Source organism: Chiloscyllium punctatum, chromosome 42 (genome assembly GCF_047496795.1).
Source record: "Chiloscyllium punctatum isolate Juve2018m chromosome 42, sChiPun1.3, whole genome shotgun sequence".
NCBI lineage: Eukaryota > Metazoa > Chordata > Chondrichthyes > Orectolobiformes > Hemiscylliidae > Chiloscyllium > Chiloscyllium punctatum.
This window is the reverse complement of record NC_092780.1, coordinates 6,136,170-6,147,372: the sequence shown is the minus strand read 5'-3', so window position 1 is coordinate 6,147,372 and position 11,203 is coordinate 6,136,170. Positions and strand designations below refer to the sequence as shown.

General features: G+C 42.6%; 1 protein-coding gene across 1 annotated transcript in view; it reads left to right on the top strand.

The window, feature by feature from the left end:
- The first annotated feature begins 9,765 nt into the window (after positions 1-9,765).
- Positions 9,766-11,203, top strand: part of gpr179 (G protein-coupled receptor 179) — a 90,753-nt gene continuing 89,315 nt past the window's right edge. The window contains exon 1 of the mRNA XM_072561300.1: positions 9,766-10,779. Within this exon, the coding sequence (XP_072417401.1) occupies positions 10,007-10,779 (773 nt within the window). The 5' untranslated portion in view covers positions 9,766-10,006. The remainder of the gene's footprint in view (positions 10,780-11,203) is intronic.

The following is an 11,203-nucleotide window of genomic DNA, read 5'->3' as shown; positions in this document are numbered from 1 at the left end:
AACAAATATGAACTGATCAGAGGTACACAACAAGCTGCTGTTAATGTTAGATCACATCTAAGTTAATTGAATCTTTTGACAAGGTAATTTAAAAGGCCGATAAGGGAGTGTCAATGATGCTATTAATATGGATTTGCAGAAAAAAATTCAATGAGCTTCTACACAACAGATTATTATCAAAAATAAATACGGAATGTCCAGAAGACTTTAAAACAGATCTGCATTATGCTGGAAGTCCTGGCTCCAATTAACCTCAGGCTCAAACTTTGTTTAACTTAGTGTACAAGATGATTAAGGGTTTAGATAGGGTTGACATGAGAACCTTTTTCCGCGTATGGAGTCAGCTGTTACTAGGGGACACAGCTTTAAATTAAGGGGAGGTTGGTATAGGACAGATGTTAGGGGTAGATTCTTTACTCAGCAGGTTGTGAGTTCATGGAATGCCCTGCCAGTATCAGTGGTGGACTCTCCCTCTTTATGGTCATTCAAGTGGGCATTGGATAAGCATATGGAGGTTCTTGGGTTAGTGTAGGTTAGGTAGGCTTCAGTCGGCGCAACATCGAGGGCCGAAGGGCCTGTACTGCGCTGTATTTTTCTATGTTCTATGTTAACTTGAAGAATGTTTAGTCTTGACTCCCTCTATGAATTAATGTATCGCTGTTGCTGGAAAGACCAGCATTTATTGCCTATCCCTCATTGTTCTTGCAAAGGTGGTGGTGAATACAGAGCTGAATGGCTTGTGGGGTCATTTCAGAAGGCAGTCAGAAGCCAACCCCTGTGATGAACAATGTGTTAATTATGTATTTATTAACATAATCTTTTGAATTTGGATATCAAAATAGTGGCAAATAGTTGTTATTTACTGTGGTGAAATTTTGCTTGAGAAAACTGGGTCAGTGGTTTTAGAACGGTTTGGAGGAGACAACTGGGGTCAGAAGCAAATACAGTTTCTCTCCTAGAAGGGAGTTTTTCAGGGCAGTTAAGGGAATTAGTTACCTCAGTAGAAAAGCTTAATTTGTACAGATTCAAGACCAAGAGCATTTGCTTGTAAATATGGAGCTTGAAACTAAGAAAGTCTAAGCTCTCAGTTTTGTGCAAATGCATTTCATAGAAAAGAAGCTTAAGAATTGGTTAAGACCAATTAAAAAGGCAGTTAGAGAAAAGAAAGGGAAAGAGAAAAAATGGAAAAAAAAGAGAGGAATAGAGCCACAGAAAAGAATGTGAAGAAAAGGAAAAGAAAATTGGAAATAAGCAACCTTGGACTGGAACCACGACAGTCTAGTGATCAGATACAGGACAAAATTGACACCCGATTCCAATGAAGCTGATTTCAGTGAAGTGATTATTAATTGACTGTAAATTTGCTGCTGTTCTATCAGCCAACAGTCCTTGTTTGTTCGCAGAAACAAATGTAATTTTTTTTTGTTTGTCTTTGTTCACTTTTCCTGTTGTTCAATAGAAGGGGGCAGCACAGTGACTCAGTGGTTAGCACTGCTGCCTCACAGCACCAGGGACCTGAGTTCAATTCCAGCCTCTAGCAACTGTCTCACATTCTCACTGCATCTGTGTGCTCCGGTTTTCTCCTACAGTCCAAAGATATGCAAGTTAGGGTGGATTGGCCATGCTAACTTTTCTCATAGTGTCCAGGGATGTGCAGGCTGGGTGGATTAGCCATGGGAAATGCACGGTTACAGGGATAGGCTCAGGAGTTGGGTCTGGATGGGATGCTGTTCAGACGGTCAGTGTGGATTTGACAAGACAAATGGCCTGCTTTCACGGAATCTGTCATTTTACGAAGAGGAGTTAATATTTTCAACATTTTGTAGGTGTTCTATCATGGGATGCTCTCACACTGAACAATGGCAGGATGTTATGCTATGCTGGGTGTTAGAGAAAGAGAACCATGCCATCAGACATGGTAGCAACATATAGTGTTGCGAAGGATGAGAGCCTATTTTGCTTAAATGTTGTAATCTTGCAGTTACAATGACAGTCAGACAGGTAATGATGAAAAGTAGCAATGCAATTATAAATATGAGCTTCTATGAAATGTTAACCATGCCACCTACAAGTCCTCAGAAGCTGTGCTTTTTTATTTCCCTCCTACAACGTACACTGTGATAGGCTGTTTGTCTCTGGTACTGATCGACCTGATGCACAGTCAGACTTTAACTATGACATTGATGGTGGAAAGTCTGGGAGGTCCTGATAGTAGTACGTACCTCCATCGCTTGTGAATGCATGATAGCAGAAGAGTAGCAGCATAGATGCTTGGTGACCTGAGCAGCAGAGGATTGCCGGAGATAAACCACAAAAGCTCACAGACGGTAGCCCTCCATGAACTTCATGGAAATTGACATTTGACTAACTTTGGCAAAGATTAAGCTCGATGCTTCCAGAAACATTTTTAATTTCCAAAATTAACCAAAGCATGTGATTATACCAAAAAAAATTAGAGTGCTCAATAAGGAACAAAAGCTAGATCAGATAAGAAGGCCAGACTTCAAAGTTATTGTGTTGGGGATAACTTGTTCATGTTGTTATCCTGTTTCTAGAAATCATTCAAAATGAGGTTCACTGACCTTTTCAAATCAACAAGAAATTGAAAGCGCTCTTAACAATCGGAAAAATCAGCAAATGCACCATGTTACTATGTTAAAAAAGATCTAATGCAGTAAGGATAGTCAGGAAAGAAGTATACTTATATTAGTGAAAGAAATAAGGATTGAATTTTTAAAATCAAGCAATCAGAGAATCAGGAAATGAAAATTCAAAAGGGGATCCTCCAGCAATCAGATTGGACAAAGTGGAGAAGATTAAGATATTAGATAGCATGATAATATATCTTCCAGAAAACAATAAAACTGACTTACAAAGTCTATTACAGACTCATAAACCAATTTGTGAGAATAAACCAGGAAAAATATCTTTGGTTGTTCATTATGTTGGTGTGGTGATATGTTACCTATAAAACAAAATCCTTACAGACTCAATCCAAAGAAATTACCTCAAGTGAGGGAACAGATTAAGTTCATGATGGACAATGACATTATTGAACAGAGTCATAATGGATGTAACTCACCCATTATGATGCTGCTGAAACTGGATGGGTTGCAAAGATTCTATATTGATTATCACAAAGTCAACACAAGAACAAAAGCAGACTCATTACCAATTTCAAGATTGGAGTATCGCATTTTAAAAACTGAACATGCACACGTCATCACCCAAAATGTACTGAGGCACATAGAAACAGGATAGGCCATTCAGCCCATTGAGCCTACCCAACATTCAATATGATCGTGGTTGATCAAACACTTCAATGCCTTTTACTCACCCCCATCGCCATAACTATGCATGCCACTGGCAACTAGAAATCTATCAACCTCTACCTTAAACATTTTTAAAGACTGAGCTGCCTCAGCCCTCTGTAATAGAGTAAAATAACATCTCCTCATCTTGGACCTAAGTGGAATCCCCCTTAATTTTAAATTGTTCCTCCAGGTTTGGACTGAGCCTGGGGAAAAATCTTACCTGCATCTACCCTGTTTTTCCCTTTGAATATTTTGAAGGTTTCAGTGAGATCACCCCTCTTTCTTCAAAACTCTAGAGAATAATTTTAGCATAATGTCTCTTGAAAGGACAGCCCCTCCATCTGGGAACAGGACTGATGAACTTACATTGCACTCACTCTCTGGCAAGAATATCATTCTGAGATAAAAAAAAACAAATCTCACACAGTACTCCAGATGTGGTCTAACCAAGTTCTTATACAACTGAAGCTAGACTTACTACTCCTGTACACAAATTCTCTTCCAATAAAGGCTAACATTCTATTAGCCTTCCTCATAGCTTGCTGCACCTACACGTTAGCCTGCAGTGATTTATTGACAAGGACACCTATGCCCCTTTTTTGCATCTATACTGTCCAATTTTTGTTATCATTTATGGAATGGTAAAATAATATTCGTAAATTACAATTGCTGATAAAGCCAGAGAAATATCAGCTTTTGTAACATTAGATGAACTATATTGATGTGAAATCATGCCATTTGGAATAAAAGTAATTTTCCAGTGATTAAACAGCAAAGTCATTAAAATGCATTATATGTAAAAAGGGTTAAGGAGAATCCAAAGGGATTTTATAAATATATTAAGGATAAAAGAGTAACTAAGGAGAGAATACACCCCTCAAAGATCATCAAGGCAGCCTACATGTGGAACTACAAGGCATGGGGAAGATACTAAATGAGTATTTTGTATCAGTATTTACTGTGGAGAAAGACATGGAAGACAATGTGGGGAAATAGATGGTGACATCTTGAAAAATGTCCATATTACAGAGGAGGAAGTGCTGGATGTCTTAAAACGCATAAAAGTGGGTAAATTCCCAGGACATGATCAGGTGTATCCTAGAATTCTGTGGGAAGCTAGGGAAGTGATTGCTGGGCCCCTTGCTGAGATATTTGCATCATCGATAATCACAGGTGAGGTACCAGAAGACTGGACGTTGGCTAACATGGTGCCACTATTTAAGAAAGGTGGCAAGGAAACGCCAGGGAATTATAGACTGGTGAGCCTGTCATCAGTGATGGGCCATTTGTTGGAGGGAATCCTGAGGGATAGGATTTACACGCTTTTGGAAAGGCTAAAACTGATTAGGGATAGTCAGCGTGGCTTTGTGCGTGGGAAATCATCTCTCACGAACTTGAGAGTTTTTTGAAGAAGTAACAAAGAAGATTGATGAGGGCAGAGTGGTGGACATGATCTATTTGGATTTCAGTAAGGCATTCTTCAAAGTTCCCCTTGGGAGACTGGCTAGCAAGTTAGATCTCATGAAATACAGAGACAACTAGCCATTTGGACACAGAACTGGCTTGAAGGTAGAAGACAAAGGATGATGGTGGAGGGTTGCTTTTCAGACTGAAGGCCTGAGGTAATGGTGTGCCACAACGATTGGTGTTGGGTCCACTGCTTTTCATCATTTATATAAATGATTTGGGTGTGAACATAGAAGGTTTAGTTAGTAAGTTTGCAGATGACACCGAAATTGGAGTTGTAGTGAACAGCAAAGAAGGTTACCTCAGAGCACAATGGGATCTTGATCAGATGGGCCAATGGGCTGAGATGTGGCAGATGGAGTTTAATTTAGATAAATGTGAGGTGCTGCATTTTGGAAAGACAAATCAGAGCAGGACTTATACACTTAATGTAAAGGTCCTGGGTTGTGTTGCTGAACAAAGGGACCTTGGAGTGCAGGGTTCATAGCTCCTTGAAAGTGGAGTCACAGGTAGATAGGATAGTGAAGAAGGCATTTGGTATGCTTTCCTTTATTGGTCAGAGCATTGAGTGTAGGGGTTGGGAGGTCATGTTGCAGCTGTACAGGACATTGGTTAGGCCATTTTTGGAATATTGCAGGCAATTCTGGTCTCCTTCCCATCAGAAGGATGTTGTGACACTTCAAAGGATTCAGAAGAGATTTACAAGGATCTTGCTAGGGGTAGAGGGTTTGAACAATTGGGAGAGGCTGAATTGGCTGAGTCTATTTTCCTTGGAGCGTCGAAGGCTGAGGGGTGACCATTATAGAGGTTTATAAAATCATGAGGGGCACGGATAGGGTAAATAGACAAGGTCTTTTCCCTGGTGTAGGGGAGTCCAGAACTAGAGGGCATAGGTTTCAGGTGAGAGGGGAAAAATTTAAAAGGGACCTAAGGGGCAACCTTTTCACACAGAGGGTGGTATGTGTATGGAATGAGCTGCCAGAGGAAGTGGTGGAGGTTGGTACAATTACAACTTTTAAAAGGCATCTGGATGGGTATATGAATAGGAAGTGTTTAGAAGGATATGGGCCAAGCACTGGCAAATTGGATTAGATTAGATTAGGATATGGAGTCTGCATGGATGATTTGGACCGAAGGTCTGTTTCTGTGCTATATATCGCTATGACTCCAAGTTAAATATCAATACAGTATTGCCATTAATGTAACACAGAAATAATGTTAAAAAGAACCTTTTGATTGGAAATGAAAATATCTAAGGCCAAAGTTTTGTTCTTTTTTGGGATGAGATCTGATCAAAGGTGAGCAATTTGTATATATAGATATAATTTTTAGAGTTTAGTTGTCAGGATAGTGGCATATGGGCATTAGTTTAACAAAAAAAAACCTCAAACTAGACAGTTCTTCTAGAGCATTGACCTAATCTAGTTTGTGCCAGAGAGAACAGATAACTTCAAAACCTGGAGTGTTGATGGAGTAAGGTGATTATACTGTGGTGTTTATGACAGGAAGAGTAATACGTGAAGGCTATTAGTTTGTATCTTTTCAGAATAATCAAGTATTAATTTTCATTTAGAAAAGCTAGAGATTGAATATTTTTAGGTTAGTTCAGAGGAAACCTGACTAGGGTGAGAAATAAGTTTAGTTCCTGTCCTAGAAAGACTTTTTTTCAGGTCAATCAAGACATAAGATACCACAGTGAAAGTAATTAGTTTGTGCAGGTTTCAGACCAACAGTGTTTGTCTAGAAATCTCCAGGTTATTAAACGTTGAGAAAAAGTAAACTCTGTTTCATGAGTTCTTACGTAAGAAGTAATTACAGTTCACTGGACCAAAACTGTGGAGAATGAGGTTAAAGATCACACAACACCAGGTTATAGTCCAACAGGTATAATTGGAAGTACTGGCTTTCAGAGCGACGCTCCTTCACCACCTGATGAAGGAGCAGCACTCCAAAAGCTAGTGCTTTCAATTATACCTGTTGGACTATAACCTGGTGTTGTGTGATTTTTAACTTTGTACACCCCAGTCCAACACCGGCATCTCCAAATTGAGAATGAGGTTGAATTTAAAGATTTGATAAAGCAGTGTGATATCCCTGGATCTGTGTCTCTGTAAAGTGATATTATTGGGGCATTTGTTGAAAATTTTGTTTTGCTGTGTGTTTTAAGATCTTTCTAACTGTGTTGTATATCCAAATAGCTTTTTGTTTGTTTTCATCTTTGTGTGATAAACTTTGTTCTTTGGTTGAAAAAACTCTGCAGTTTCATGTGACTATGTTTCAGGGCCTAGCCACCATGTTAAACACAATAGATTAAAAAATTATGATCTATCCAGCCAGTATTCACTCAGGGATCTGACTGATCCAGTAATTCTATCAGCTGGGACCATAACACCTTGCTGTGAATTCTGGACTGAGTAAAGATGATCCATTTCCTTCCGTAAGAGCAAGTAGTGAAACAGGTGGAGCTTTTTTCTTTAATCATAATCTTCCAGCTTCATGGTCACTGTTACTGATTTTGTTTCTTTTTAATTCCTGATTTATTTAATTCATTGATTTGATTCCCCCCACATAAAGTGGTAAGGTTCTGCTTCTTGCTAGATTATTAGTCTAGGGTTTGTGGATGACTAGTTCAGTGCTATAACCATCATAGCAACATACCCAAAATTAACTGGCTTACTTCGAAAGGGGAATTGTCAAATGGTGGTGATATGAAAACAAATATAAAGCTGACTTATGATCATACCATGTTTCACAATATATACAAATATGACAATCCAGAGATTGCATCAGTTACCTTACAGAGGACAAGGATTCTTTTGTCTAAAAATCCAGACTTTGCCTTCAATTGCTTTTGAAATCTTGTAATTTTTCTTTAATGCCTTAAATATGTCAAAACACATCATCAGGAAAATCCCACCTTTTCAATTGGCTGCGCACTATATAATCAGGAAAGGGTATAAACAACAGCTTTTAGCTTCTTGAATTCTCAAGTCACCCTTCTCCTCAACCCAAAATCATCAGAGCTTCCATTAAATGATACAGAAACTGTGTCCCTGAACTAAGAAGCTTTCAGATGGGATTCTAAGTTTACACAGTGAAGGGAGTCCAAATTCAAATAGAAAGATTCTTCCCTCTGAATTTTTTTGTGATTTAATTTAATTTCAATAGCTTGAAAATGCATTCCCTTGATATTAATTGAACAATCTCACTTAATAAAACAAAATAATGTTGATGTTAGAAATCAGAAACTCAACAGGTCTGGCAGCATCTGTGGAGAGAGAGGGAGACTTACACAGAGTAAATCCTACAATCCCTGTAGTGTGGAGGCAGGCCATTCAGCCCATTGAGTCCAGATCGACCCTCCGAAGAGCATCTCACCCAAACCCATTCCCTTTGCCCTACATTTCCCATGGCTAATCCACACATCCCTAAACATTATGAACAATTTCACCACGGCCATGGAATCTGCATTTCGTTGGATGTGGGATAAAACTCACGTTTACACAATGTGCCAACTCCGCACAGACAGTGCTGAGGCAGGAGTGTTAACCCACTGAGCCACCATGCCACAATGCTTCCGAGTCCAGTTACCCCGATGAAAAGTTATCTCAGTTTCTCCCTCCTCAGATGCTGCCGAGCTTCTCCAGCAACTTCTGGTTTTGTTTCAATCCCCGAATCTTCCCTGTCATCTGGATTGTAAATGCTAAAATCCATCCAACCACCCGCTGTGCAGCGCTGATTACCCCGTGAGATCGAATCCAGTGTTATTACAGGCATACAGTCTGCACAGTCCCTGCTCACAGTCCCAGGGGAACACACACACACACACACCTCTTGTTCCCACCAAAACCTCTCCAAGGGACACTGTCCAACTGACTCCGTTATCTGAAGCCTCTCATTCCTGGAAGAATTCTGGACCCTCTTCTCCTCACATTCCTTCCCAGAGACAAATATTCACACAACGGGAAGGTTTGCCTCAGACTGGGGGGGGGGAAACTGATCTCCTGGTCAGGACCCACCCCCAGTAAATCCTGCTGCTCAACTCCGTGCTGTCCATGTGCTCGGGACTTTGTAGCAATCGGCCACAGCAACGGAATAATTGTGGGGTGTTGGAGATCCGAAAGAAGAACGATCAACAAAGAGCCTGGGGAAACGTGAGCAGGGGCTGGCCAGAGAGCCAGGTTTCCGGGCTTCACCCCCAATGACCTTTCCTCCGAATGAAGGCGGGCCACGCCGGTGCTTCCAGCCTTTGGGGAGCTGCTTCTGCCGCTCTGTGACCCTGCCCGAGGTTCGACCCTCAGCCTAAAGCCCTCACAACACACACACACACACAGGACACAAATCTGCCACTGGCTGCTCTTCCTGACACCATTTCTCCTCTTACCTCGTCAGAGGCGATCAGTAAGAGCCTGGCCTCAGCGCTGGTGCATTTTCCGCTGCGCGCATTGTCTGCTTTGATTTACCAACAAGGATGGGTCACTTATTCGACTGAAGACGGTTTTTAAAAAGCTGCAAAGTAGGCTTTGGCACATGCAGAGTCCCATCTCCGTTGGGAGGGGGAGGTGTGGGCTGGGGGCTTTGTGGGGGAGAGAGAGAGAGTGGATGAATCCTGAAATGTTGTTGCCCTGAAACAGTCAATTAAGCGACAGCACCTGAGTGCTCCCTCATTGACCCATGCAGTGGTGTGTTGGAGCCGAGCAGGAGACTGGGAGAAGCACAGTCAGTGTGGGGCCAAGCCCAATCCCAGTCAGTGCTGTCTGACTGAGACTCTCACACTCTCCTGGAGTCTCCCTGTTCATTCCGCCTTCATCTCCTGTCTCCCGTTGTCATGGTGAGCGATGTGCTTTCATCACCGAGAGGATGCACTATTTGAGAATGAAAAATGTCGAGTTTTTTTTCCCATGCCCCTATTGAAATGGTCTTTCCCACTTTTTTTTTCCTCTCTCTCTAATGTCTGGGCTATTTTTGTCATTCGGCTGTAACGTGCCCGGATTAAAAGGCACCAGCCCCTGACCCAGGCAGCAGCAGCACGGGCCACGCCACTCCGAGCTCTGCAGGCTGCTGCATTTGAGAGGCGCCTACTCCGAGGGACAGGGCAACGGGCCAGCCTCCGTTCGGGGTCACAATGGCCCGGGAAGCCGAGCCCTTCAACAGGCGGGACCAGCCCTCACCAAGTCCGTGAGCAAGCCCCTTGCGGCTCGGGCTGGCCAGCGGGAAGGAGTCACATGGAGCTGACCAGGACTACGCTGCTGCTGCTCCTGGTGGCCCAGGTCGGGCTGTGTGCCAGCCTCGGCCCGGGGCTCGGGGGCAGTGGGAGGCCGCCTGCCGAGACAGCAGAAGCGGCCAGCTCCTTCCTGTTCTCCCAGGACCCTGCCACCCTGCTGCGGGTGAACTGCACTAAGCGGCTGGAGATCCGAGCTGGCAGCAATGGGCTACCAGGTGCCAGGGTCCAGTCTCTGGTCCAGGGGGCCATCGACACCTTGGTGCACGCCACCAACTTCCTCAACCTGGTCTTCCAGACCAATGACCTCCGGGAGTCCAGTGTAAACGATGAGATGGAGTGGTACCATGCCCTGGTGAGGAGCATCGTAGAAGCCGATGCCAACATTGACAAGGCAATGCTCATCCTGGATGTGCCCACCATCCCCTCCAAATCCCAGCTGGTCCTCCAGGCTGCCAAGCGCCAGGACGCGATCTACCTGCGGGAACTCTCCTCGATCCCAGGGGATCCGGAGAACCAGACTGTGGACAACAATTGGTTCAGCGCGATGAAACACGAAAAGACAGCGGATCTCAACAAGAGGATCTTAACCAATGACCTGAGGACACTGGAGAGCCCGAAGTGGGGGCTCGGGCACAGCTACCTGACTGACAGAGGCCACATTCAGTGGTCTAGCCCGTTCTTAGATTGCGAAGATTATAAATTCATCCCCAAGTGGATGATGAGCTTGTCTTCTTCATTCTATGGACTGAAGCCAGATCTCAGTCCCGAGTTTAAGTAAGTTTAACAAATTTCTTTAATTTGCTTTCTTCCAAACTAAACAACTGCGTTTTTTATTCATCGCAAAAGAATCGTTTAAAAAAAACTCAAGTCTGACTAGGAATATTTAGTGTTTGTTTTTGAGAAATTCTAATCCATTTGGAGTCTGAAGATCAGACAGCTTTAATTCCAATTCTGCCTTTCACTTGCGTTTTTTTTGTTTGAACTCTACCTCTCTCTTGTTCTTTTTTCTTTCACCTCCTGCATTGCTTTCCTCCAACTTTCACCTTCCTTCTGCTTTTTGGTGACTCCTTCAAATCTATAAGAATGAACCAGGTGGTGAACTGCTGTTTCCAATCGATTTGACCTTGTTGCTCAAAATGGACAATCTTCCACTTTCACTCCAGAACTCCAAAGGCAGACATTGAGCTAAAATATAGAG